The sequence below is a fragment of the Ovis canadensis genome, chromosome 9 (assembly GCF_042477335.2).
Source record: "Ovis canadensis isolate MfBH-ARS-UI-01 breed Bighorn chromosome 9, ARS-UI_OviCan_v2, whole genome shotgun sequence".
NCBI classification, from domain to species: Eukaryota; Metazoa; Chordata; class Mammalia; order Artiodactyla; family Bovidae; genus Ovis; species Ovis canadensis.
This window is the reverse complement of record NC_091253.1, coordinates 27,666,762-27,693,257: the sequence shown is the minus strand read 5'-3', so window position 1 is coordinate 27,693,257 and position 26,496 is coordinate 27,666,762. Positions and strand designations below refer to the sequence as shown.

Below are 26,496 nucleotides of genomic sequence, written 5' to 3'. Positions count from 1 at the left end.
CCCATGGACAGAGGAGCTTGGATGGCTGCAGTCCACGGAGTCACAAAGAGTTGGACACGACTTGGTGAGTAAAGAAGAACAACACAATATATACATAAGAATGCACATAGGAAAAAATACTGAAGTACTTACACATGGGCTATATTTGAGAGATGAGGTTATTGATCATTTTTACTTCCTTTTACTATTCTACATTCCTGACTTGTACAATAGGAGCATCTTACTTTATTTAAATCAGAAAATACCTGGTACGCAATCCTGCAACAGTATGCATGAAACTGAGAAATATGTGGGAAAGCCTGAAAGATGATGCTGGGATAGGTTAGCCATCAGCAAACCTACCTGAACATCCTTTCGCTGACTTCCTCCTCCAGCTTGCTGGAATGGTTAGGAACGACTCCAAAGGAACCCAAAGGTTGATGAGTGATGGGGAACGGGGTCTGTTTGGAAGAGAATCCAGCCCTGGCAGGGGTCTCCTTGGGCACAGACGAGAAAGGGAGACAGGTGGCAGTGCAAGACACAGACAGGTTGACGACCTCGACAGCTTTCAGGCTGTCCAGAGAGAAGGTCTCTGCAGAGGTCACGTGGGACAGCATGATGGAGGTGCCTGGCCTGGGCTCCTGGTTCCCCGTAACCGGGGAGGGAATGGACTGAGTCACGGCAGAGCCCATGCCTGCTTCACGGTCATCCTCTGGGAAGGTGTCAGCCCCTCTGCTTGGTGCCATATCCTCCATGACACCAAGGGAGCTGCTTTGCTCACCTGCAGAATCCACATCGATGGATGGTGCACAGCTCACTTCAGGCACCTTGGGGTGGGTGAAACTCTCAATATCCAACATGCCGCTGTTGAGAGGAGCTCCTGTCCCTGCATCGGAGTCTCCAGGCACGCCTTTTGGAGTCTCCATAAGTTCTCTGGGCAAAGCTCTGTGCCCAGGTGATGCAAGTCCGAGGAGGCGTGGTATTTTTAAACCCAGACCTTTGGTTTCAACACCTGGAGGGTTGTCAGTCCTGCCATCCAGACAACAGGGGCCTTGGGGGTCAAACCAATCCTCTTGACCTTTGGGGATATCTATGTAACCGGGGCCCTGCAGGTTGTCAGCAGCGGAGACTTCCTTCACAAGGGCATGATCGACCCCAGCTTCCTGGATTGCGGGGCCATCGCTGGGTCGAAGGCAGCGTCCTGAGGGGTTGGTGCTCTCGGTGGGCACTGCTGAAGTTTCAGCGGGACCTCCCCTATGCCGTGTGGAGTCCGCATCTTCAGCAGACTCCTCGGGGCTACTGATCTGGGGCGCGGACACTGACTTGGTCAGCTTCGTGAGTGCCAGTTCCCGCTCCTCCTCCTCGAAAGGCAAAGAGCTAATGGACGTGAGGGAGGCCTGGATCCCGCTCGGCAAGCTCGTGTTGCTCTCGGTGTGCCCCCCCTCCAGGGAATTTCTGTGCAGGGCGTGTCTTCGGACCAGCTGGTGCAAGAAGTCCCTGTCACTGGGTAGCTCCAGGGTTCTGCTGCGAGCCTCGGACCAGGCAACGGAGCTTGGCTCACTCTCAATGCCTGAGTCGGAGATGATGGAAGCAGATCTCTTGATGACCCCAGAGAGGACACACACTTCCTCCTTTTCCTCTGCCTGAGGGTCCTTTGGCAAACCCTTGATGTCCAAGGGGTCCCTCAAAGAAGAGTTCAGGGGCTCACAGGGCTCTGAGGGGGTGACCTTCAGACTCAGCAGCACCACCTTGCTCCCTTGGTCTACCCCCTTTCCTAGACTACTTAACTCATGCAGGGTGGTTTTCTCTGAAGAGACAGCACTGTGATGACCTCCACCTGCTATCCCTTTGGTTCGCTCAGTTCTGCCTAATCCGTGCTTGTCTCTGGAGCACCCACTCTCATGCTGGGCACCAGTGAGCACTGTGGGTTCTGCTCTGAAGGGGTTCTTATTGCTAGATTTCACGTCAATGTAGGTCAGTGCTGGGGCCTGGCCATCCTCTGGACCAGGGCTCCTCCTGGGCAGGTCCTCATCTGCCAGTGGATGCCCCCCAACATCAGACCTTGGGCCAGTCTGATGGTCAACTTCAGGCACACCTGCCTTGCTCTGGAATTCACCAACTGTCAGATATACCTGAGATTCAGAGCATACGTCCATATGACTGGGTGTGGTGCCATTCTTACTGGGCCCTGGACACCTAAGAACCTCCTCATCAGAGTCCATGGGGGGTGGTTTCATGGAGGCCAAGACTAGGTTTTCCCTCAGAGGTGATTTTCTATTTACAACAAGGTTCTCCTCTCTGTTATTTAGGTTTATTATTGCTGGACTTGTTGCTGGAACATCAAAATTAGGGTAAATATTCAAATTACATCCTACAGAAAGAAAAGAAAGAAAGAAAAATGTGTTATACTCTTCAGAATCCACATTCACAAATGATCCACCTGACTGTATAATAAAGAGTTTGTCTGCACTCTTTTCCTTGATCCTGAGAGATAACCTCTAAATTCTTGAAATTTCACAAGAAAGAAGGGCTTCCCTGGTGGCTCAGTGGTAAAGAATCCACCTGCCAATGTAGGAGATGCAAGTTTGATCCCTGTGTCAGGAAGATCCCCTGGAGAAGAGCATGGCAACGCACTCCAGTATTCTTGCCTGGGAAATCCCATGGACAGAGGGGCCTGACAGGATACAGTCCGTGGGGCTGCAAAGAGTCGGACGTGACTAAACAACTAAGTGATAACAAAGAGTGTCAGTTACTCATGTTGGATTCTGATAGACAGTGGCGCTTATTTTAAATATCTTTTCCAACTGTTGAAACTTTCTGTAGTTCAACCACATAAATGTAAAGAAGATTAACATACATATAACATATATTAGCATATATATATATATATACACACACGTACATGTGCAGGTGTGTATGCACGCGCACACACACACAAGCCAATGTTTTGCACTTGTTTTGAGCAGCTGGGTTGGCTGCTTTCTCTGGAGCTTATACACATTCAAGCTGTTATGCAGTGTAGACACTAGATGTCAGGGTACAACTAACTGAAAACCAAATAACGTGTTTTGTTTGAAATGCTGTACTGTTTTCAGAAGTCACCTAGACTTTTATGATTTAACTGGTGGATAATTGCCTTACAATAGTGTGTTGGTTTCTGCTGTACATCAACATGAATCAGCCATAGCTATACACAATGTCCCCTCCCTCTTGAACCTCCCTCCCACATCCCACCCCAGGAGTCCAGAAGCGGGTCTTTCCTGTAACTGTCCTCGAGTTCCATGAGTTTGTCCGTTCCGGGGAGAAGTCATTTCCAACAACAAGCTTAATCTTAGTTCCCGCTTTTCCTCTGTGAACTGACAAAACACCTCACTGATTTGTTCCCATGGCTGTTGGGAGGTAAGCAGAGCAGCCGATGGGAACCCAATGGTAATTCCAACTCTTGAGTTTTTCCAAAACTAAAAAGACACACCTGTGGCTGGGCAGTCCACATATCTGTCCTCGAAGATAACGGGCAGGGTGTTCCAGTCTCCGTCAATGTCCAAGCACTCTGCAGGCAGCGGGGGCATGGTGGTGAGGTACTCCGAATTCCGGATATCCAGGGACAGCTGGCTGTGGGTCTGGATCCTGGGGAACATAGACCCGGTGAGCATCCAAGGGAGATTTAAAGGTTTTATTCTTGCTGCCCCTTCCCTCTCATCCCAAGACAGCATTTAGAAGGTGTACAGTAGACAATAACAATTGCCATCTGTCTATCCACCCTTCCTTTCTCCCCAGCTACCTATCCAGCCCCCAAAGCCCTGGCTATAGGTCTTCATATCAACATTTTCACATTCGTTCATTCAACAAACTGTCACTGAACACTTCCTTCCTATGTGAAAAGAACTGGCTGGCATTGGTCAAACAGGAAGAGAGGTGATAAAACATACCCTTGCAAAAAACCAGTTCTACGTCACCTTTAAACACTTTTTAAATAGTGCAACCCATGGCAAGAAATGACCCTCATTTTCCATGGCCACCCAGGACAATCACACACACTCCCAGAAACACTCATGCTGAAACAAAAGCTTCAGAAATACTTCTTCTTATTACTACCTATCTTATCTTATTTCATTTTAAAAGTGTTGTTCTAAAGCCATGAAGACAAATTCATAGCCCACCAAATGGCTATAACCTATTACTTGAAAACACACTCTAGTCTGTGCTTGAACAAGACAGGCCTTGACAGCTGAGTTTCACTTGTCCACCCTGATTTGGGAGGATGGTTCTTTCTCTGATGCAAGCACCATGACCTCCCTCCCCTCCGCCTCTGACTCTAGATGAGAATGCCTGCGTGCAGGCTTTGTTGCCAGCATCACAGAGCCCATGTTCACTATCTCAGTCTAAGGTTTCATTCTGTTCACAGCACTGAGGACCTGTCCTCTGGTAATTTTCTCAATCGAAATAAAATTTCCCTCTCAGTTCTATAGTTCTTATTCTTTTATTTTTAAACATTTACTTTTAGTTGGAGGATAACAGCTTTACAATGTTGCATTTGTTTCTGCTGTACAACAATGTGCAGTATAAGTATACATATATCCCCTACCTCTTGAGCCTCCCTCCCACCCCTCCATCCCACCCCTTTAGGATACAGTGCTTATTCTTAATGACCTAATTAAAAGTTCTGTTGTTGTTTACTCACTAAGTCATGTCTGACTCTTTGGGACCCCATGGACTGCAGCACCCCAGGCTCCCCTGTCCTTCACTATCTCCCAGAGTTTGCTCAAATTCATGTCCATTGAGTCAATGATGATATCTAACCATTTCATCCCCTGTCGGCCCCTTCTCCTCCTGTCCTCAATCTTTCCCAGCATCAGGATCTTTTCCAGTGAGTTGGCTCTTCGCACCAGGTGGCCAAAATATTGGAGCTTCAGCTTCAACATCTATCCTTCCAATGAATATTCAGGGTTGATTTCCCTTAGGATTGACTGGTTTGGTGTCCCTGCTGTCCAAGGGACTCTCAAGAGTCTTCTAAGTTTGCCTCCTCCTACATAGCATCGTTGCTATCCTAGTGTATGCTCTTTATTATAGGCTAATATCTACTACTAATCAAATGGTAATCAATTTCCCTAATATCTGAAGTTACACTATGGGACAAATTATATAATCACTTAGGTATCAGCAGGGCTCAGACCCTCGCCTGCTTTAGAGCTCTGCTCAAATGTCTCCTCAGGGAGCCCGTCTCTGACATATCTATGAAATAGCACCTTCTACAGCCTGTCACACTGATATATTTCTCCACAGCATTTACTACATTTGGCATATCATATTTATTTATTTATGTTTAAATATGTTTCCATTACTAAAATATGAGCTCCATGAGAACGTGTCTGTTTGGTTCACTGCTGGATATCCAATGCCCAAAATAGTATCTGGCATACAGTCAACACTAAATAGGCTCTTGTTGAATGAAGGAATCTGCCTTTTACACCTAAGCACAGAGAAAGGTTCAGTAACTAGTCAGATGTCACAAGTAGTAGAAGTTCCAGGATCAAAATGTCAAAACATGTAATATGAGATTTGAAACCCAAGGTCTTTCCACCATAGTCACTTGCCAGTTTTTTAAGATGTTAGTTATAAATATCATAGCATGAAGTGTGATTTCTTTATCCTGGCGCATAAGTTCCCACACAGGTTCGGTCCTACCCGACTTCTCCTACTTGCTCACTCCAGTGTAGCTATGCTTGCTTCTTGAAGCTTTCAAACACCTATGTTCCCATATAAGAAATCTTTACACCAGCTATCCCCTCTGACTCAACAGTCTTCTGTCATATCAGGATATGACTTATTATAACCCCAATTCAGTTCAGTTGCTCAGTTGCCTCCGACTCTTTGTGACCCCATGGATTGCAGCACACCAGGCTTTCCTGCCCATCACCAACTTCCAGACCTGGAGTTCTAGTATAATCCAGTCTCCGCTCCAATGCTACACCCTCAGAAAAGTGGTATTTTATCACTTCGGCCAAAACATTCCTAACCTCTAAGTAATGCTTTCGCCGTATTATATTGACATACAGGTTGTTCTTCAGTTGCTCAGTTGTGTCTGAATCTTTGCCACTTTATGGACTGTAGCACACCAGGCTTTCCTGTCCTTCACCATCTCCCAGAGCTTGCTCAAACTCATGCCCATTGAGTCGGTGATGCCATCCAACCATCTCATCCTCTGTCATCCCCTTCTCCTCCCGCCTTCAATATTTCCCAGCATCAATATTTCCATGAGTTGGTTCTTCGCATCAGGTAGCCAAAGTATTGGAACTTCAGCTTCAGCATCAATCCTTCCAATGAATATGCAGGATTGATTTCCTTTAGGATTGACTGGTTTGATCTCACTGCAGTCCAAGAGACTCACAAGAATCTTCTCCAACACCATAATTTGAAAGCATCAATTCTTTGACACTCAGACTTCTTTATGGTCTAACTCTCACATCCACACATGACTACATACAGGTTTTACAGGTGTAAAAAAGATGAAAGTGAAAAGATCTTCAGGTCTGTCCTAAGTGATAGATGAATTTCAGTGTTTTTCCTGCTGGATTTACTGGGGCATCTCAAACGTTATTCCACCCAAATTTACTTTGGAGACAAACATACTATTCAGAAACAGAAAGAAACCCATAAACTTGTGTGGCCAAGACCAAATACCATGGAGGAAGCAGGAAGCACTGACTCTACCCACCAGGGAAATCTACAACGAGAGACAATGATCTCCTCTTCAGTCAACCCTCTGACTTTTCTGTGTATTTTTACATTTTTTCCCATCTATCCTCCTAATTAGGTAGTTCAGTATTAATTCTTATGCTCAGTGCATTTCATAGCTGCTACAAAGTCTCAGGTGAATTCTATGGGCTTTTTTTTCCCCCTGACATAGCCTGTGGCCATACCACCTGCTCCTATTTCATTTTGCAGGGAGGACTCAGCACAGATGTCTTCAGGGACCTAGGAAGTCTTGAATCTGTGTACAGAACCATCATGATACTCAACAACAGCAAAAACTCTGACTGTTGACCTTCTCTGCCACCTGCCAGCTCCAACCTCTGCAATCTGTCTGGCTCTTGCCTTCAGAGGAAATGCACCTGAATGTAAAGAGATGGGCAGACTCTCTCGTTCATAATCAGGGATGAAGGGAAGAGCTAACTTTGAACAAGAATGTCCTTGGCACTCATGGTGTGACGTGGACATGCCATTGGTTACTTACAGGTTTTCCTGAAAAGTCAGGACTGCAAGTTTTTGGTGCTCCATATAAAAGAAGGCCTCAGAAAACCTTCGGACCTGAAGAATAAAACAGTATAAACAGCGTGACTCATTGGGTGGGTTTGCCTTCATTTTCTAAAAGGAAATTAAGGCTCAGTGAGGGAAGGAACATATATGAATAAGAAGAGAGCTGAGCCCACAACCCAGAGGTTCCGAAACACCTTTCTACCCTCCACAGTTGCCCTCTCTCATTTCTAGTTCTTAACACAAATCTGATCTATGGACACAATTGAACACATGTTTATTGATCTGCTCTTGTTTTGCATTCTGTCATTTTTAAAAATTTAGGTCTTATTTCTTCTACTAGAATAAAAGACACTTGCAAACAGAGGCCATAAATAAATGCAGATGAATTAGAGCGTGCAAACTCAGTCATGTAAGTGTGTCCGGAGACTCAGCTATTTGTCCTCTTGCTGGAAATGAGAGGACCAACATCTTTTATTATGCATGCGTCCCCACCCCCTGTGCACTTCCACCTGGTGGCAAAAAAAAAAAAAAAAAAAGGCCTTAAGAACAATGGATAACATGTGAAGACACTTCTTCAAAATACTTTCAAAGCACTTCATCATATCCTTTAATATCAGCTCACCATCACTTGGTAGCCAAGACTGGTACTTTATGAACAGAAGAGCAAAGAACTTCCTTAGAACAATGGGCTTCCCTTGTGGCTCAGTTGGTAAAGAATCTGCCTGCAATGCAGGAGACCCTGGTTTGATTCTTGAGTCGGGAAGATCCCCTGGAGTAGGGAAAGGCTACTCACACTCCAGTATTCTGGCCCTGGAGAATTCCATGGACTGTAGAGTCCAGGGGGTCGCAAAGAGTCAGACACGACTGAGCAACTTTCAGAGCAAAGAACTGAGAACCAAAGGAAGTTCACAGAGTTTCTCTGCAAGTTCATGGTGGGTCAGGGCTAGCACTTGGATTGACAGCAGCCAATCCTGACTTTTATTCTGCCCGATGAACCAGCTGTTGAAAAGCTTCCTTGAGATATCTCTGCCATGTGACTACAGAACTTATACTGTTTGACCCCTTACCCGCAGGGTGTGATGCTCCTGGGTGAGATAAGTGGTCACTTGGGAGTGCAGCGTCACTGTGTCCAGGAACTGGGTCCACAGGGCCATCAGGTGGGAGGCCAGCCAGGCAAGATCCTTACTTATCTGCTCAGCTATCTTCTCTGGATTATTCAACATCTGGGGAGGCAAAAGGTTACAGTGAAGGACCTCTGCTCCATGCAGCCACTGCCATCTTCCTCTGAAGCCTTTGCTGGCTTCTCTGCTTGTAATGAATCCCTCTCTCCAGACTCTCCTCTATAGCCCATTATGTTCTGAACTCAGTATCTGGCCATCATGATAGCTTCCAATTATTAAGTTACTACTTGGTAAGTAAAACACGAAGCGTCTTTTTAAATATACGCATGAACTACTTAATCTCTACAATGAACCTTTGTTAGAATCATTGTAACTATCATTTTACACAAAAATAAAATGAGAGAATTAAATAGAGCATACCCAAAGTCACAAAAAGCTGGGATTAAGCTGTAAGATCATCCCCCCACAAAGCCAGGGCACCATGTTGCCTTTCCAGAGTAGGTGCTGGAAAACATCTGAGAAATGATCAAATCTTTATAACTTCACAGACAGCATCAAACTCACTAGGTGATTTCCACATGATTTCCACAGACCCAGCACCATCTTGCTGCCACGACTTCATATTTCCTAAGTAGAATCCAAGGCTGCCTTAACGAAAGCTTGAAGGACTCACCCTAGAAAGGGCCTAGAGCTCTCGGAGGAACCTCGGGCTAGCTTCAGTTTAAAGCTAGGAGAGCCACCTGTTTGGGGGTGACTTTTATTCTGGAGAGGTGAGAAGAGAGATTACATCTCTGGGGACAGCCAGAGAACCAGTGGTCCAAGCCTAACACTAAATCCTAGGCTTCATCATTTATCGACCAATAATTTAAAGTCCATCTCCCAAGACCCAGGCTCATACTTAGAATACGTGGGGACACGAAGATGAATAAGAGAGTGTCTCTGCCTACAGAGAGCCTCATCCAGTGGAGGAGGTAGGAAGGTGAGTTTACCATGAAGAGTATAGCCATTATTTCAGAATAACTTTAAATGTTGTATAATCTATAAAATATCAAAGATTATGTTGTACATCTGAAACCAATGTAATATTATAATTCAACAATACTTCAATACAAATGTGTATAGTATCCTTATCCTTAAGATATGGTTAAACATGAACTCAAGAACATTGAAAAAAAAAAAAAAAGTTTAGGGATCTATCTGCCCTGGAAGATGATGCAAAGATACATAACCATGGCCATTTCAAACTCATCTCTGAGCTCCTTCTTTGCTGTGTGCCTCAGTTTCTCATCTGCAAAATGAAGGTGAAAGCAAATAACTGTTTATTGGACGTAATGATGTCCAAAGCCTAGCCTGAAACACTGAAAGGTCTCTTCATTCTTCTTGGACTAACAGCTGACACTAGCAAAATGCACAGAGGGTGGAGCAAAGCATCTGAGAGTGAGAAAAACAGAGAAGAAGAAATCTGACACCCAGCAAGGCTCTTTAATTGTTGGGTATTGACGCTTTGTAATTAATGACTAGCTTCCAGATACCAAGCATCACTCAACTGTAGCGTCTCTAAGCTGCTTCTTCCAAGGGGAAAGATATGTCTCTGATGAAGATGTAAGGTGCAAAACTCCAAAACGAAAGAATGACCCTTACTCTCTTCTCATGGAAGCATTGCTTCCATCACTGGTTCTGTTGGGAGTCAGGGAGAAAACGGGATGTTCAGTCTTGATTCAGGCCCATAATCCATGGCCCAAAGTGTTAAGGGTCAGAAAAAGAAGGACTAGGAGGGTGGGGGACAGGGTCAGCCACTGGAAAACCTCCAGGCTGAAGAGTAAAGCTTTTAGATGGACTACTATTGGCTTATCTTTAAATTCTCCAACCTGTTACCCTCACTAATGGACACCAAGCTCCTGTATCAGCACAAAACACTTTTTTGCCCTGATCATGTTCCCAGCTGTACCTCTGGCCTGGGGCTACCCATGGCTCCAGCCACATCAACCTGAACACACAGCTCTTAGCAAGCACCAGACCCTTGATCGGCTTGCACCTCTCCTTGGAAGGGCTCCTCCCATCTCCCAATCTCCTTTCCTCGTCTCTTCACCACTTTGGACTTGTCTGTTCTCTACCAGGGAACTGTTTCCAGAGCCAGTGCAGTTTGCCTTGTTTCTTTCTTTTCAAATTAATTTTTGTTAGAACTGCTTTCTTTTTTTTAAAATATAAATTTATTTATTTTAATTGGAGGTTAATTACTTTACAATATTGTACTGGTTTTGCCATACATCCACATGAATCCACCACAGGTATACACGTGTTCCCCATCCTGAACCCCTCTCCCTCCTCCCTCTCTGTAGGGTGGGATGATTTGGGAGAATGGCATTGAAACATGTATAATATCATATATGAAACGAATTGCCAGTCCAGGTTCGATGCATGATACTGGATGCTTGGGGCTGGGGCACTACAACTGCTTTATGATTTGTATTAGTTTCAACTGTATGGCAAGACGCATCAGCCATACATATACACACATCAGTCTGCCTTGCTTCTGATGGTTCTTTCGAAACTTCTGCTGTGTTTCAAGTGTGAGACTAGCCCTCCTCTCCTTGAAGTCTACTTGACCTTGCACAGACCACTCTGAGGGCACCACTTGCCAGGTATTGCTCAGTGCCCTGCCTGGCCTGCACGCTGAGGTGTATCCTTTTCAATATTCTCAGTATCTTCTCCGCGGCTGATGGATGATGAAAAGTCAGCAGTTCTTTCCTGAGTAAACGTGTGATTCTGCATCTGTTGAGAGGCACCTGGGCCTCAGCAACTGGACTTCCCTCACTGGGCTTCTTATCCCAACACCCCAGCCCTCCCCTGCCTCCATTTCAGCAATACTGGCAAACGCAGCATGAACTCTGAGCTCAGCCACCAGAGAGGTAAGGCAAAGCCGTTCATTAAATGTGTCTTTGGGAGAATTATTTTTTCTCCTAGTTGATGACAGAAATGGCTCCAGATAAGATTAAGAAAGCTTCTAATTAAGCCACAAGAGGACTTTCCTACCCTCACGGAGGCCTGGGCCTGTTCAATTACAGATGATGGGTGTGGAAGGGTCTCTCTGGCGAGAAAAAGAGAAGTCCTTCCTGCTAACAAGGAGGCGTCTTGGACCCAGTGACATTTCAGGGAGAAGTTGCCTGCAAAACACACAGCCGCTCCACCTTGCGACTGCCCTCACGCTTTTCACTTGGGCCCAGCCAAGCTCCTTTGCTCAATCACACCCCTACCCCAAGCCCCTTGTGTGGTTTACTGATGTCTCTTGTGAGCTTGGAGGATGCTGAGCTCTGGGGAACCAAAGATACATACTTGTAGTCCTGGAAGAGGCATGTGATAGCTATCTATCTCCATAGTTAAACCTACAAAGTGCTATGAAAGAAATGGATTCTGAGTACTGTAAAAAAAAGTCATGGAAAGCTTCCTGGAGATGAAGGTAGCATTGCATCTTCAAGGTAAGCAGGGGTCAGGTGGAGAAAGCCTGCTTTATCTCCCCTGAGTTAGCTGTGTTCTCTCATCATGGGTCTCAGTCCTGGCTGCAAACTGAATCATCTGCTAAGTTGCTTCAGTCGTGTCTGATTCTTTGCTACCCTATGGACCATAGCCCACCAGGCTCCTCTGTCCATGGGATTCTCCAGGCAAGAATACTGGAGTCGGTTGCCAAGCCCTCCTCCAAGGGATCTTCCCAACCCAAGTATTGAACCCATGCCTCCTAAGTCTCTTGCATTGGCAGGCAGGTTCTTTACCACTAGCACCACCTGAAGCCCCAATCTGAATCACAGGGTTTGGGCTTATCTCTGAAGGTAGGACCCAAACATCAGGAATTTTCAACTGCTGTCTGGTCGACACTGCATGATCTGACCCTGTCTGCTGTACCGAAGCACGTGGCTGAGTTTCACTAGAACCTTTCCATCAGTTACAGAGAGCACAACCCATCTTTTCTTAAAGCACACTGCACAGCACCCTGACCAGCTGCTCCAACTCACCTTCCCAGCCCAGCCTCCCACAGTCAGCTTCAAATGCGCCCCCTGAAGCCATCCCGGGTCCCAAGCACCCATGGCACTCCATCAGGTCCAGTCTCGCCCTGGTTTGGCACGGTGGTCCCTCCCTGCCTCTCTCCTGACCTCACTGAGAGCTGCCTGTGCTCCTAAAGCCCTGCCCCCCATCTTATGCTCCTGGTCCAGCAGTGACAGCTCCTGCCTCACGTGGGCTATTAGTCCTAGGAAGATCTCTGCCATCTTCGTGCTTGTTGTATTCCAACAGAGTAGCCGGCACGTAGTAGGTGCTTAAGCGATGTGAATAAGATTCACATAGAGTAAAAGTGCAGGGATGGCCCTGGCAGTCCAGTGGTTAAGAACCCACGGATCCGTTGCTGGGGTAACAGGTCCGATCCGTGGTTGGGGAACTAAGATCCTACATGCTGCGTGGCGCACTCAAAAAATAAAAATAAATTTTAAAATAAAGTGCAGGTGAATTGCTCCTTGACTGTACAGCTCTATGTTTTCAAATTGTCTTAAATCACCCAAAACAGTTTCCACTTCAGAGTCCACCCTTGAGACAGATGCTTTTGTGACCAAGTGCTTGGTTGACCACTTGGTGGCGATGCCCTGCCTCTAAACACCCTGTGGGCAGTGATGTGCCTTTTAGGAAGGTTCTGGGGAGGCAGCTCTGTTTCTTTCACTCCCAACAGTGGGCCAGCCCTTCAACAAACCACAGAACAGCCTGGTGCACACCCCAATTCCAATTTTCGGTCCCTGACACCCAGCTGCTTCCCTCCCTGCAGCTAATCTGGTTACTCTGAACCAGATTAAAGTCTGCGGCAACACTGTCACTCAAAACCAGGGGCCATTTCCCTGCAGTCTGTGGGCTCCGTGCCAAAGCAGACAGGCAACCCACTGGCTTTTCGTGAAATATGTCTAGCAGCCTGAGTTGTTGCCTGAACCACTGCAGGGACCAGATGCATGAATACTGCGGTGGCTCCCAGATGGCCTTGGGTTCAGGCCCCAGGCCCACCCCTTAGTGGTTCAGGGACCAGCATTCTCCTCTGTGCAAAATGAATGGGGACACACCTGTGTCCCCCCAACCCTAGGCATTCATGGGGCTGCCGTGGGGGCAACACCTGGGGCATGTGTGCATTTCAGGCGCACAGCATGATGACGTGTCCACAGACTGTGACGCCGGCACAGGCTGGGACCTGGGACCCTCTGCAGCAGTGCTCCAATGCCTGCATCTGGACATCCCTCTCCTCCGGCAACAGATACAAAGAAACTGTGTGAGACTACAAATAACTGGGTGCATGGAGACTTGAAACAAATTCTGGGCAAAAGATACAAACAGACCAAGACCCAACTGCCAGTTTTGAAGAGCCTGGAGCAAAAGCATGTCCCCTGCACAAGACATCTCCTAAGGGGTGGGCACAGCACCTAAGCCCTTCCCCTGGCCCTGGACATACCCTACCCTCACCCCATATAAAGAACCAGCTGGCCCCCACCTTGAGGAGTGAGCAAGCAAGTGAGTGAGTAAGCAAGTGAGCAAGTGTTACTTGCTCTCACTCCCTCCCACTGCAGCGGGGACCGCAGTAAAGCCTTGCCTGAATTCCCTGTTTGGCCTCTGATCAATGTCTATTGACTAAGAAGGCCAAGAACCCTAGTTGGTAACAACATGACTGACACAATAAACTTATTTAATACATCTATCACCTCATAGAGCTAAAATAGTTTTTCTTGTGATGAGCACTTCTAAGATCTACTCTTCTGGTAAATTTGAATGTATAATACAGAAGTGTTACTTATAATCACCAGACTGTATATTACAGCCCCAGAAGTTACTTACAATGGAAGACCACCAATGTGGTCTCTTTTCCTATGAGCCTTTTTTTTTTCTTTTTTAAGATTCCACATATAAATGAGATAATATAGCATTTGTCTTTTTCTAAATGACTTATTTCATTCAGCAACATGCCATCAAGTTTCATCCATGTTGTCACAAATATAACGATTTCCTTCTTTTTATGGCTGTATAATATTCCACTGCACACAGACACAGCACATCTTCTTCATGTATTCAGGTTGACACTCAGGGTATTCCCATGTCTTGGGAACATAACGTTACAATGAACATGGGGGTGCAGATATCTCTTCGTGATTTCATTTCCTTTGAATAAATACCCAGAAGTTGGAATTGCTAGATTGCATGGTAGTTCTAGTTTTAATTTTTGGGGGGAACCTCCATACTGTTTTCCATAGTGTCTGCATCAATTTACATTCCCACCAACAGGGCACAAGGGTCCCCTCTTTTCTCCATATTCTTGCCGGCACATTTTTCTTGTCTTTTTGATGAGAGCTACTCTAACAGGTGGGCTTTCCTGGTGGATGGTAAAGAATTTGCCTGCAGTGTGAGAGACCTGGATTCAGTCCCTGGGTTGCGAAGATCCTCTGGAGGAAGGCATGGCAACTTACTCTAATATTCTTGCCTGGAGAATCCCTATGGACATAGGTGCCTGGAGGGCTACAGTCTATAGGCTCACAAAGAGTCAGACACAACTGAGTGACTAAGCACAGCACAGCACATTCTAACAAGTGTGAGGTGATACCTCATTGCAGATTTATTAATATCTGGAGAGCTTTTAATTAAACATGCAAACCCATGAGCTCCACTCTACTCCCATCTCCTTTGTTTCAACCAGTTTAGCTGGGACCCAGGTCAAGATGTTTCTTTAAAGTCCAGGTGTACTTCTACTGAAAGGCCAGGGATAAGAAACACTGGTTTAAAAGGCAGAAATGCTAGTTTCCAATGAGACCATCTCAAGTCCTGCCCAGACATGGATTAGCATGTCACCAACCCTGAAGTGCATGCTGCCTTCCACCTCATGTGCCTCTCATTACATGAGGATAACCTTGCTCACCCAGACCTGCCAACACCATGGGATGTGACAGTGCTCCAGAGACTGGAAACAACTGCTTACATCGGCTGAGTACTTATTAAGCACAAACCCTTAGTACACGCTTGATGAACATTTGGCAAATACACATCACTGTTTCAACATCATCGCCATCACTGAAGCTAGCCTCATGATATGTGTGAGCTGTCTGAGCCAAGCCGCAAGATTTCTGTCACCCTCCATGAGAAGCACATAATCCAAAGTCAACAAACGTTTAGGTGAATGGATAATGGACAACAAAAAGTGTGAGTGCTAGGTTGCTTCAGTCACGTCCGACTTTGCGACCCTCTGGACTATAGCCTGCCAGGCTCCTCTGTCCATGGGATTCTCCAGGCAAGAATACTGGAGTGGGTTGCCATGCCCTCCCCCAGGGGATCTTCCTGACCCAGAGAAGAAACTCACGTCTCCTGTGGCTCCTGCATTGCAGGGAAATTCTTTACCGCTGGGCCACTGGGGAAGCCCAATAAATAGTGTAAGTGTCAGGGAAACTGAGACCTGTTAACCTGTTTGGTGTTTTTCAAAATAGCCAGCATGTGGCCAGGCATGCAATAGACGTCTAAGAGACCCAGAGATTTAGGGCAGTGGGATGCGAGAGTGTTTCTTCATTGAAGATGTAACAGGAGGTTACCAGTCATGTCTTTTCATCCCTGATCTCTACACCAAGCAAGCAATGGTGCCCCATATAACTACTGCTGTTCAGAACCAAGGAGTTCGCTCCCTGATTACCTGCAGCTCTGAGCACAGCTGAGAGAGCGTTTCTTCAACAGCAAGTGACTCTAGAAAGAAAAAAAAAAAAAACCACAGTGAAACAGACACATAACGAGCTGTGGAATTGTTAATGGGAGGTAAGAAGCACAGATTTCAAGTCTGCATTGACATCACAGAAAAAAAATACAGGCTCTGTGGACTCCTGTCATCTCTTGTGTCTAAAAGATCCCATTTATAAGAACCATGATTTGAAGCCATGTGCTGTCACCCTGGGTTAAAGTCAACATGTTCCATGTGATGCATTTCTGAGAAACAGAAGATCCCCAAGTTCACTTTGTGTGGTCCAAAGCAATCCCACATTCTGCTGTGCTTTTGTGGGTATGTGTGCACGCACACACACACGCACGCACACACACACACACACACACACACACACACACAACCGGGTCCTGACGTCTGGGACCTAGATCTAGATCTCCTTCACACAGGTGGATGTTCAGAAGTCCAGGAACGTGGGACTGCACAGCCTAGCCTCCTGCTCAGCACCACCACCTCATCACGACCTTCCATGCAGGCAGGAGAGGAGCCTGCAACCTTGCCGTCTTCTCAGTTGGAACTGGGTGGACTCTGGCCATTTGTGGCTTCACAGTTTTGCCTGTGTTCAAACTCTCCCTAGTTTCATGCAGCTGTGGTAAGACCTTGTGGGTGGCTGCTGCATGAGTTTTACTTAAAGCATCGTTGAAAAGGTGAGTGCAAGGAAACCTTCAGCTCCGACGGTCCTCACAGGTGGGCACACACCTGCCTACCTGGCAGCTGCCCTCTGCCCCCCATGAGGCAGAACAGGTCTTGGTCAGTGTCCATGGCTGTGCACTCGGGGTCTGGCACAATGCCTGGTACACAGTAAACATTCAATAAAAACATGGGGAGTGAGTGAATGAGCAAATAAATTCAGTTCTTTTCTTGGTTAAAAAAAAAAAAAAAGTTGAAGCAAGAAGCCAGCTACAGGACACTGGCTTCACTTTCCGCCTGAGCTAAACTGGCCCCGAGCTGTGCGGGTCTCCTTTAGTGCATCTGACCTGAAAAATTTCAACTCCAAGATCATGTGCTTCAAAGAGGGCATCAGAGGGACTTCCTTGGTAGTCGGCAGTTAAGAAGACTGCGCTCCCAGTGCAGGGAAGACAGGTTCAATTCCTGGTCAAGAACAAAGATCCCTTATCCCATCCGGTGCCACCAAATACAATTTTTTTTCAAAAGAGGGCCTTAGAGCTGACAAAACCCAGCTGGTAAGAGGGCTCCAGAGGTCAAGGCAACAACAATGCTGTGCCTACTTCTTCATTCTGCACACCAAGCACTGGGTGTGAGGGGTCTGGGCTCAGATCTGGCTTCTGCCCGTAAAGACCCCCAGTCTAGTGGGGAAGAGAAATATGCAAATACAGGATTGTTGTGTGGTGTGTTCAGTGTAATAACAGACACACACAAGGCCACTGATCCCACCAACGCTACGACTCGCTCCACAGGTGAGATCTCAGGGCTCAGGGAGAGATGCTGAGGTTCCCCACAGCAGGACTGTTATTAACCGTGAATACCAGGCTGAGTTGGAGAAGGAAATGGCAACCCACTGCGCTGTTCTTGCCTGGAGAATCCCATGGGCAGAGAAGCCTGGCAGGCCATGGTCCATGGGGTCGCAGAGAGTCAGACACGACCGAAGCGACTAAGCATGCACAGGTTGAGGGCCTGGCTTCTGTTCTAAGGACAAAGGGCCTCTTTAGGGGACTTCGAGCAGAACAATAACCTGCGGTGAATGAGTGTGACCGATATAAAAGAAGCCCCAAGCACAGCACCTCTGTGCTCCTGCCTCATCCTGCCACACATGGCTGTGTGACCCTGAGTGTTCATTTCACCTCTCTGAGCTGCAGTCCCACCATCTGTCAGTCAAGAAGGATGGGGCCCAATGACCATGATCTCTGGTGATGTACAAGAAGCAAGTCATCCCCGGAAAGCCAAAGATGATGACTACAGAGCTTTCTCTAGTCACCCATCAAACACATACATTTAGGTATTTCTTGGACTGTTTTACACTCTTGTAAGTTTCAATCCCGTAGTTACAGCCTCATTAAGAAAAAGGGTGTAAACAGGCATTTTCCCTTAGAAAGCAACTTCACATTATGTGCCCAGGATAGATGTTCAATACATGTTTAATAAACTGAATAACTTGGTGGATGAAAGCATGAAAGAGTAACTGAACATGACGACGAGAGGCACATGTGCCTTTTCTTGCTGCGTTGGCATGCCCAAGATGTCCTCCTGCTGGAAGGATGTAAAATGCCAAAACACCAAAACAAAAACCAAACCGAACCTACCTGAAATGGTGCTTGCTACTGTGACATTTACAAGAGCATGCTGACTCCCGAGGGCAGAGGGCCAGCTGCTGGGGTGCGTCTCCCCCGTCCCTAGTTCCCAGCCCCTTACCCAGCTCCATGCGCGGCAGCTCGGGGATGTCCCTCAGGATGGTCAGGAAGTAGGCGCGCAGTCCCCGGTAGGCGTGCAAGAGCAGGAAGCACAGCTCCCGGTGCCACTTGTAAGCGTGCTGCATGCAGTTCTCAGAGGGCACGTAGAAGCTCCCCTGTGGGGGGAAACAGAAGCAGAAGCTGAGGACCATCCCTGTGGGTGGCCTGGTCCTGAGAAAACTGGGGAAGATGGTCAAGACTGCAGCAAAAGAGTTGGGATCTCCTCCCTACCCTTCTGCATGGGAAACCCACTGAAACTGGCCAAGCCTCCGTCTTATAATTTTCAAATTAAAACAATAATGATAGTAATAACAACATTAGATGATGATGATGACCATGATGAGGCCACGGACCTCACAGGTTTGGGGCAAGTGAATGTCGCCCCCTCTTGTAAGTCTCTTTCTCTTGCCGCTTAAGAAGAAGCCATGTGACCGAGAGAGGGGACTCCTTTTCACAGGCATTTAGAAAGACCTCTGTATCGGTGGATGAAGAGCACAGTGCTGAGAAGGAGAAAAATGCTTTGCTGTAAAATAGGAAGAAGTCGGTGAGTTTCAGCTCTCAGTGTTGAAAGTGTCAGAGGCTGTGGGTGTCACCATGGAGCTTGAGAATGCTCCATACTGTGTTTGTAGGTGTGAGACACATTACACCCATCATTACACATTACAAGTCATCCAAAGAGGAAAAGATGCCTGAGTCCACAAGTTACTTGTAGGCCGAGACACGATGGAGGAGGACCAGGACAGTTCTGAATTTCTTGCCACCCTGCCAGAGAAGGATGACTTCGGGTGAATTTCAGGAAGGGCTTAAAAATGAGAGAAAGGATTTTCAGAGATGGGTTTGGACAAAAAAAGAGAGGTACTGAGTACTGTGGGCTTCCCAGGTGGTGCCAGTGGTAAAGAATCCAGATACCAATGCGAGAAAAGTGAGACATGGGTTTGATCCCTGGGTCGGGAAGATCCCCTGGAGGAGTAAATGGCAACCTACTCCAGCATTCTTGCCTGGAGAGTCCCATGGACAGAGGAGCCTGGCAGGCTATAGTCCATGGGGTCACGAAGAGCTGGATGCGACTGAACACACACCCACACACCAAGTACTGAGCTGGAGAATTCCACGGGGGTAGGAATCTATGGCCTGTGTGGCTATGAGGGGAGCAAGCAAATGTCTTTTCACCATCTCGTGCTTCCTAGCCTGTCCTGCTGGGTGAAACTCCAGGTAAAATGTTGTCAGAACTACATCCTCTTGGCTCCTGTGAGTTGACTTGCATGCTGTCCATGAGGCAGCTTCCTGCCCTCTTTGTCTCCTTCTCCCTTGCCTCCTTCTAAGAGGGCTGAGTCAGGGCAGTGGGGGCAGGACAGGTCTGATAGGGGTCAGCAGCCATCGGAACCTCCTCTACTCCCAATGGCGTCACGAAGGTGGGCGCAATTGTTTGCACTCTCGTCACTACATCATGATTGCTGGGTCATGGAATGCAAAGTGGTACAAATTAGGAAACCTGGATGGAAGTCTCAGTCAGGTCTGCCATCACCTCTCTCTGAGTCAGTTTTAGGTTAATTCCTTGTTGTTTTATTTCAGTCACTAACTCATGTCTGACTCTTTTCAATCCCATGAACTATAGCACGCCAGGCTTCCTGGTCCTTCATTATCTCCCAGAGTTTGCTCATATTCATGTCCACCGAGTCGGTGATGCCATCCAACCATCTCATCCTCTGTCACCTCTGTTTCTTGCCCTCAATCTTGTCCAGCATCAGAGTCTTTTCTAATGTGTTGGCTCTTCACATCAGGTGGCCAAAGTATTGGGGTTTCAGCATCAATCCTTCCGGTGAAAATTCAGGGTTGGTTTCCTTTAGAATTGACTGGTTTGATCTCCTTGCAGTCCAAGGGATTCTCCACTGGAGAGTCTTCTCCAGTGCCACAATTCAAAAGCTTTTGAATTGCTTTTTGAATTCCCTGGTAAAAGACTGCACGACAGACATTAGCCTGCAGGAAGATTGTGGCCTGTGCTCTGGAGAGCAACTTTCATGGGAAGGGAGTGGGGCAGAGGGAGGAGCCCACTGCACAGAGACCTCAGGCAATCCCAGGGGAAGCTCTGGACCTGCAGAGCTCTCTGGCCAGGCCTTTGTACTCATGCATTGACTGTTACTGGTCACCCAGGGAGGAGGTGTGACCGTGGTCAGCAGCTCTCTCAGACAGAGCAGCCTCCAGAGAGGGACTTGGCCACCTGCTGTTGGCCACCATTGTCCTTGGCAGAGTAGGAAGGAGCGATTCAGGTCTAAAGGTAGAAACTGGGCATCACAGAATTCCCTGTGGAAAGTTCCAGCAGCATCCTTCACTCCCCAGCACCTCAAATTAACCCTGGCTTTGCCTAACGAGGTCCCTACTGATTTGAACTGAAGAAAGACATTCAATAAGCTTTGGCATTGAAAGACTTCTGCATTTCATCAAGCAGAAACCCTAGGCAGGACACCTGTAGTCACCAGGGGCCCAGGGTAACCTGAATATTCCTACTTCTCATCTTTCCTATTATACTACGATCAGAAGCAGTACAGCTGTGGGAAGACAAGCAAAGTTTGTGCATAGCAGAGTGCGTGTGTGCTGCACTCTTCAGGTCTACGGAGCAAGAAATAATTCACTGTTCATGAACCATCTAGACGTTCCCATCACACTGTATCTCACTCGATCCTTAACAAGCACCTTATCAGGCAGATATTTTCGCTTTGATTTTCAAAATATAATACAGATATGGTAAAAAAAAAAAATCTCAGTATTACCAAAGGAAACACAATATACAGTTCCCTTTTCCCCAGAGGGAGTAAGTTTCTTGTACATCCTTCTATGAAGCTTCTATATACACACACCCATGTATATGTATGTGCACTTACATGCAAGACAGACTCATGTTGGAAGATGTTCTGGGACATTTCTCTGTGACTTATTTTTATCACTTATGCCTTGAAGTTCTTTCTTCTCAGACCAAATAAGTGATAGAAATCCAGTTCCCATTTTGCAGGCTAAAGGCTGTGGCTCAAAGAATACAGTGAGCTGCGCAGGGTCACTCTGCGTTTCTGCCCTCAGCAGGAAGGATTCTCAAGTTCAGGGGCTCAGCGAAGGCAGTCCTCGCTCACCTGCCGCGTGTGCCTCTGGGAACCACGCTGGCAGAGGACAGCTGCTCCGCTTAACTGTGACAGAGGCCTGAATACAAGCCCTGCATTACCTCCCTCAGCCATGACTAAGCAGAAATAAAAGCGACAGAGGATTAACAAAGGCATTGGATCTCTGAGTTCCCAGCTTGTTTGCTTCCAACAGCCCGAAAACCCTCCCTTTTCCAGTCCTGCTCACAACTGCATTTTCTTATCACCAAGGCCTCCTTTTGAAAGTGCTCCAGGACCCATGGATGAGGCAAAGTCTATAAAGTCTATAGATCTATAAAGTCCATTATTAAGTTCCACTTTTCAGACTAGACATGAATCTTAAATGAATCTTATTCTTACACGAATCTTATTCTCCAACAGAGAATGCTGGAGAACCTTCAGAAGGCTGATTCAATGTGATTACTGAGATAATATGAAGTCAGAATGCTAACCCAAAGAGAAATCCTAATAAAATATGCCTGGATATTATATACCTATTATTATAAACAAAAGAAATGGTATTTCCATAAGGACTCAACTGCATATTTGGAAAGTGAGTGATTTGCCATAGAAAATCCCATTCACTGACCCTCCAGGCCCGCAGAGCCAGCATGGATGAATCTATGCCCCTAATAGAACTGCAAGAAGTGGAATGAAAAACCTTGCCCAATCTCCCCAGTACAAAGGAAGAACTTTTTAGCCGCCCTCCTGATCAACAATCTGGAATGGAAACCCTAAATAATACAACAGGATTCATGCAGGGTGAGCCAAACATGAGACTGTGTGCAGAACCACAATGGAAGGCACTCCTGGCCAGGGCCCGCTCCCATGGGATCATCTGTACAACATGTACGTAAAGGAAGTGACCATAGTATGGTCTATTAGGGTTAAGGACTAAACAAAACCACTTGGGTAAAACACAGACTTATATGATGGCTCAGTGCAATGTCAGGGTACACCAAAAGGAGATTTTAAAACTAGGACATACCCATTGATGGCCTCTGAAAACACTATCAATTAAGCAGCTCGCACCTCCACGGGCAACCAGGAGGTTGAAACCGACAAGTGGACTTTAACTTAAGGGAAGTCTTCAGGGAGCTGTGCAGGGATAAAGTTTGGTTGGAACACAGAATCCAAAGTCAAATAGGGTCTATTCCTTGCTTGCATACTATCCATGTGTCTAAGTTAGTCCTCCAATGTCTGAAATGTCAGTTTCCAAACAAGGTAAGTGGGGACCATAAAGTTCAATTGTTTAGTACAGTGTCTGGTTTATATTAGGTATCTGTTAAATGTTAGTTAGGAAGTTCTTCTTTCTCCTTCATTTATTACCTAATGAAGATAGCTAAGCTTTCCATCAAATCAGACCTTTATATGCATGCCTCTCAAACCTACATTTCTGCATCTAACCCCTGCTCTGATCTCTAGATCCCTATTCCAAACTGCTGATTGGATAGCTTGCCTGTTGTCACAAAGGCATCTTAAAATACCTGTTATACAGAGTGAAGTAAGTCAGAAAGAGAAAAATATCATATTAACGTACATACATTGAAGGGACTGATGCTGAAGCTAAAGCTCCAATAGTTTAGACACTTGATGCAAATAACTGACTCATTAGAAAAGACCCTGATGTTGGAAAAGATTGAAGGCAGGAGGAGGGGATGACAGAGGACGAGATGGTTGGATGGCATAATTTATTCAATGGACGTGAGTTTGAGCAAGCTCCGGGAGATGGCAAAGAACAGGAAAGCCTGGCGTGCTTCAGTCCATGGAGCTGCAAAAAGACATGGCTGAGCAAATGAACAAAAATAAGTGGAATCTAGAAAAACGGTACTGATGAATCTGTCTGCAGAGCAGGAATAGGGATGCAGATATAGAGAACAGATTTGTGGACACAGCGGGGCAAGGAGAGGGTGGGATGAATTGAGACAGTAGCATTGCCATATATGCATGACCATGCGTAAGGTAGATAACTAGTACGAAGCTGCTGCATGGCACAGGAAGCTCAGCCTGGTGCTCTGTGATGACCTAGGGGGTGTGATGGGGGGAGGTGAGAAGGCGGCTCAAGCCAGAGGGGACATATGTATCCTTATAGTTGATTCACATTGTTCTACAGCAGAAACCAACACATTGTAAAGCAATTATCCTCCAATTAAAATTTTAATTTTTTTTTTTAAAAAGGAGCTTATTACTGTCACTCTTACCTGATCCTTCTCTTCCCTCTGGTCTTTGTAAATGGACCTACCTTGCCCAACATTCAAGGAAGCCAAGGAGTTCCTCTAGTCTCCAGACCTCTCTCATCTCAAGAATCTAAGTCTTGAAAGTTTGAAACCACTCTTGCCTCTGCCCTGCCTTTTCTCTATAGCTTACTTTAATTGCTACCGCATCCTTCTAGTCATTCTCACTGCCCAGGTACCACCTTTCGTCTGCAGCAGTACTGTATGCAAGTTGGTTTAGAGCGTCCCCACTGACTTCCCAGGTGGCGCTCGTGGTAAAGAACCCACCTGCCAATGCAGGAGACAAAAGAGACACAGGTTCCATCCCTGGGTTGAGAAGATCCCCTGGAGAAGTAAATGGCAACCCACTCCAGTATCCTTGCCTAAAAAAATTCCATGGGCAGAGAAGCCTGGCAGGCTACACTCCACGGGGTTGCAAAGAATCAGACATGACTGAGCGAGTGAGCACACAGACACCATCTACAAGACCGAGTTCATATTCCTTAGACCAGCATCCAAGGCCTCGAGCCCCAGTCACAATCCAGGGTCAGCGGCTGCCTCTTGTTTCACTCCAGAACCCACTAGTTGCCATTCCTTCTTTTAAAAGCCTGTCCCTTTGCTGCTTTAAACTCACCGCAAAGAATCAGATCAATATCCTGTCCCTTGTGAAGCTTTTCCAACTACCCCCTCCTCTCGGGTCCCTTACACATACCTCATTAGACCACAGTTATTTCTTAAAGTTCTCTCTCCAAACCTCCATGCACACTTTGAGGTTAGACGGTGTGCTATGTCTTTGAACCTGAAACACTTACCTAAAGAACTGATGCTTTCAAACTGTGGTGCTGGCCAAGACTCTGGAGAGTTCCTTGGACTGCAATGAGATCAAATCAGTCAATCCTAAAGGAAATCAACCCTGAATGTTCACTGGAAGGACTGATACTGAAGCTGAAACGCCAATACTTTGGCCACTTGACGAGAAAAGCTGGCCCACTGGAAAAGACTCTGATGCTAGACAAGATTGAGGGCAGGAAAAGAGGGTGACGGAGGGAAGAGATGGTGGGATGACATCACCAAATCAATAGACATGAGTTTGAGCAAGCTCCAGGAGATAGTGAAGGACAGAGAAGCCTGATGTGCTACAGTCCATGGGGTCTCAAAGAGTCAGACATGACTTAGCTACTGAACAACAATTGTTCATTGTATGCCTACTGTGTGCCTGGTACTGTTTTCTGGTCCCTGAATTCCTCTTCTTGGTGATTTAGCTAGTTTTTCACCACTATCTTTGTTTTAACCAATAAAAAAATAACAATAATAACTGCAACATCATTAATACACAGCTAACACGTATTATTTAACTCTATTAAATGTCAGGCAATAAGTGTTTTATAGGTATCAATTATTTAATTCATATGCAAACCCAATGAAATAAGCACAATTATTTATCCCCATTTTATAGATTGGGAAGCTGAGCTCCGGAATGGTAAATACCAAATCACTTGTTTGCAGGTCTCATGGCATACAAAAGGTACACCAGCAATGCAGACAGAGTCTGACACTGAAAACCACACATTCCTAGCCTTAATGCTGAGTTTCATCTTTGATTTGAGCTTCAGGGAGTTGAAAGAGTCTGTGTTCACACATCCAGGAGGCAGAAGAGTTAAGCTTCTAATTCCAGTTGAAGCCTCAATTTTCAAAGGAAACTAGCTCTATAGATTTCTAGAGGAATCCAAACCTCCGTGTGCTAGCCTTCACTTTGTAACTAACTAGCTGTAATTCCAGGAAAACAGTTTTAACTGCTGCCCTTTTAATTATCAGCAGCACACTGATGCTGGGCTTCCCAAGTGGTAAAGAATCTGCCTGCCAATGCAGGAGACACAGAAGGCCCGGGTTTGAGCCCTGGGTTGGAAAGATCCTCTGGAGGAGGAAATGGCAAGTCGCTCCAGTATTCTTGCCTGGGTAACCCCATGGACAGAGAAACCTGGGGGACTATGGTCCATGGGGTTGCAGAGAGTCGGACATGACTGAGTGATAGGGCACACACACAACACATCGCTGCTACCTTAGTTAACAGGTCCCAATTTTTGTGTCCCAACACACTGGATCATGGTGACTAGCTGTGGGTTGAGTTACACGTATTTCTTACCCAAAATGGTTAACATATAGAAATCACAGATTCAAAGTCGTTCCTATCACCCTCTTACTGGTAATTCACAGAGGTTCCTTTAGCAGGAGCAAAGGGGAAGGAGAGTCGCCAGGCTTGGACAGGTGAGCAGACACAATGGTCTCAAGCCTAGGGCATATTCCCACCTAGGCATCTGCTCCAGTTTGCATGCATGTACTTGCTGCCCTCCAGCATCACACGGCTCCAGGACTGAACGATCATCCGAATGACTCTTGAACAATCCCAGGGAGATCTATATGGCTCTAGCCATAAAAGGAATAAACTGGGTTTTGTCTTTCTCTCCCTCTGCAAGTTGGTTGTACCCCCACCTCCCCTCCTGGAAATCAGGAACAGAATATTATTCATCTTCTCATCCCAGCCACTTTCACATACTTTCCATCCATGTGGCTGACTGAAGGGAAATTTAGAAAAAATGAAGGGCAGTAGGGAAAATGAAGAGA

At 46.4% G+C, this 26,496-nt stretch overlaps 1 protein-coding gene across 1 annotated transcript in view; it reads right to left on the bottom strand.

Moving 5' to 3' along the window:
• FAM135B (family with sequence similarity 135 member B) overlaps positions 1–26,496 on the bottom strand; it is a 159,385-nt gene that overhangs the window by 15,941 nt on the left and 116,948 nt on the right. Inside the window, exons 7-12 of the mRNA XM_069600794.1 lie at positions 18,496–18,649; positions 16,045–16,094; positions 8,304–8,459; positions 7,214–7,287; positions 3,452–3,606; positions 343–2,350 (exon numbers count right to left, since the gene is read on the bottom strand). Of these exons, the coding sequence (XP_069456895.1) occupies positions 343–2,350; positions 3,452–3,606; positions 7,214–7,287; positions 8,304–8,459; positions 16,045–16,094; positions 18,496–18,649 (2,597 nt within the window). The remainder of the gene's footprint in view (positions 1–342; positions 2,351–3,451; positions 3,607–7,213; positions 7,288–8,303; positions 8,460–16,044; positions 16,095–18,495; positions 18,650–26,496) is intronic.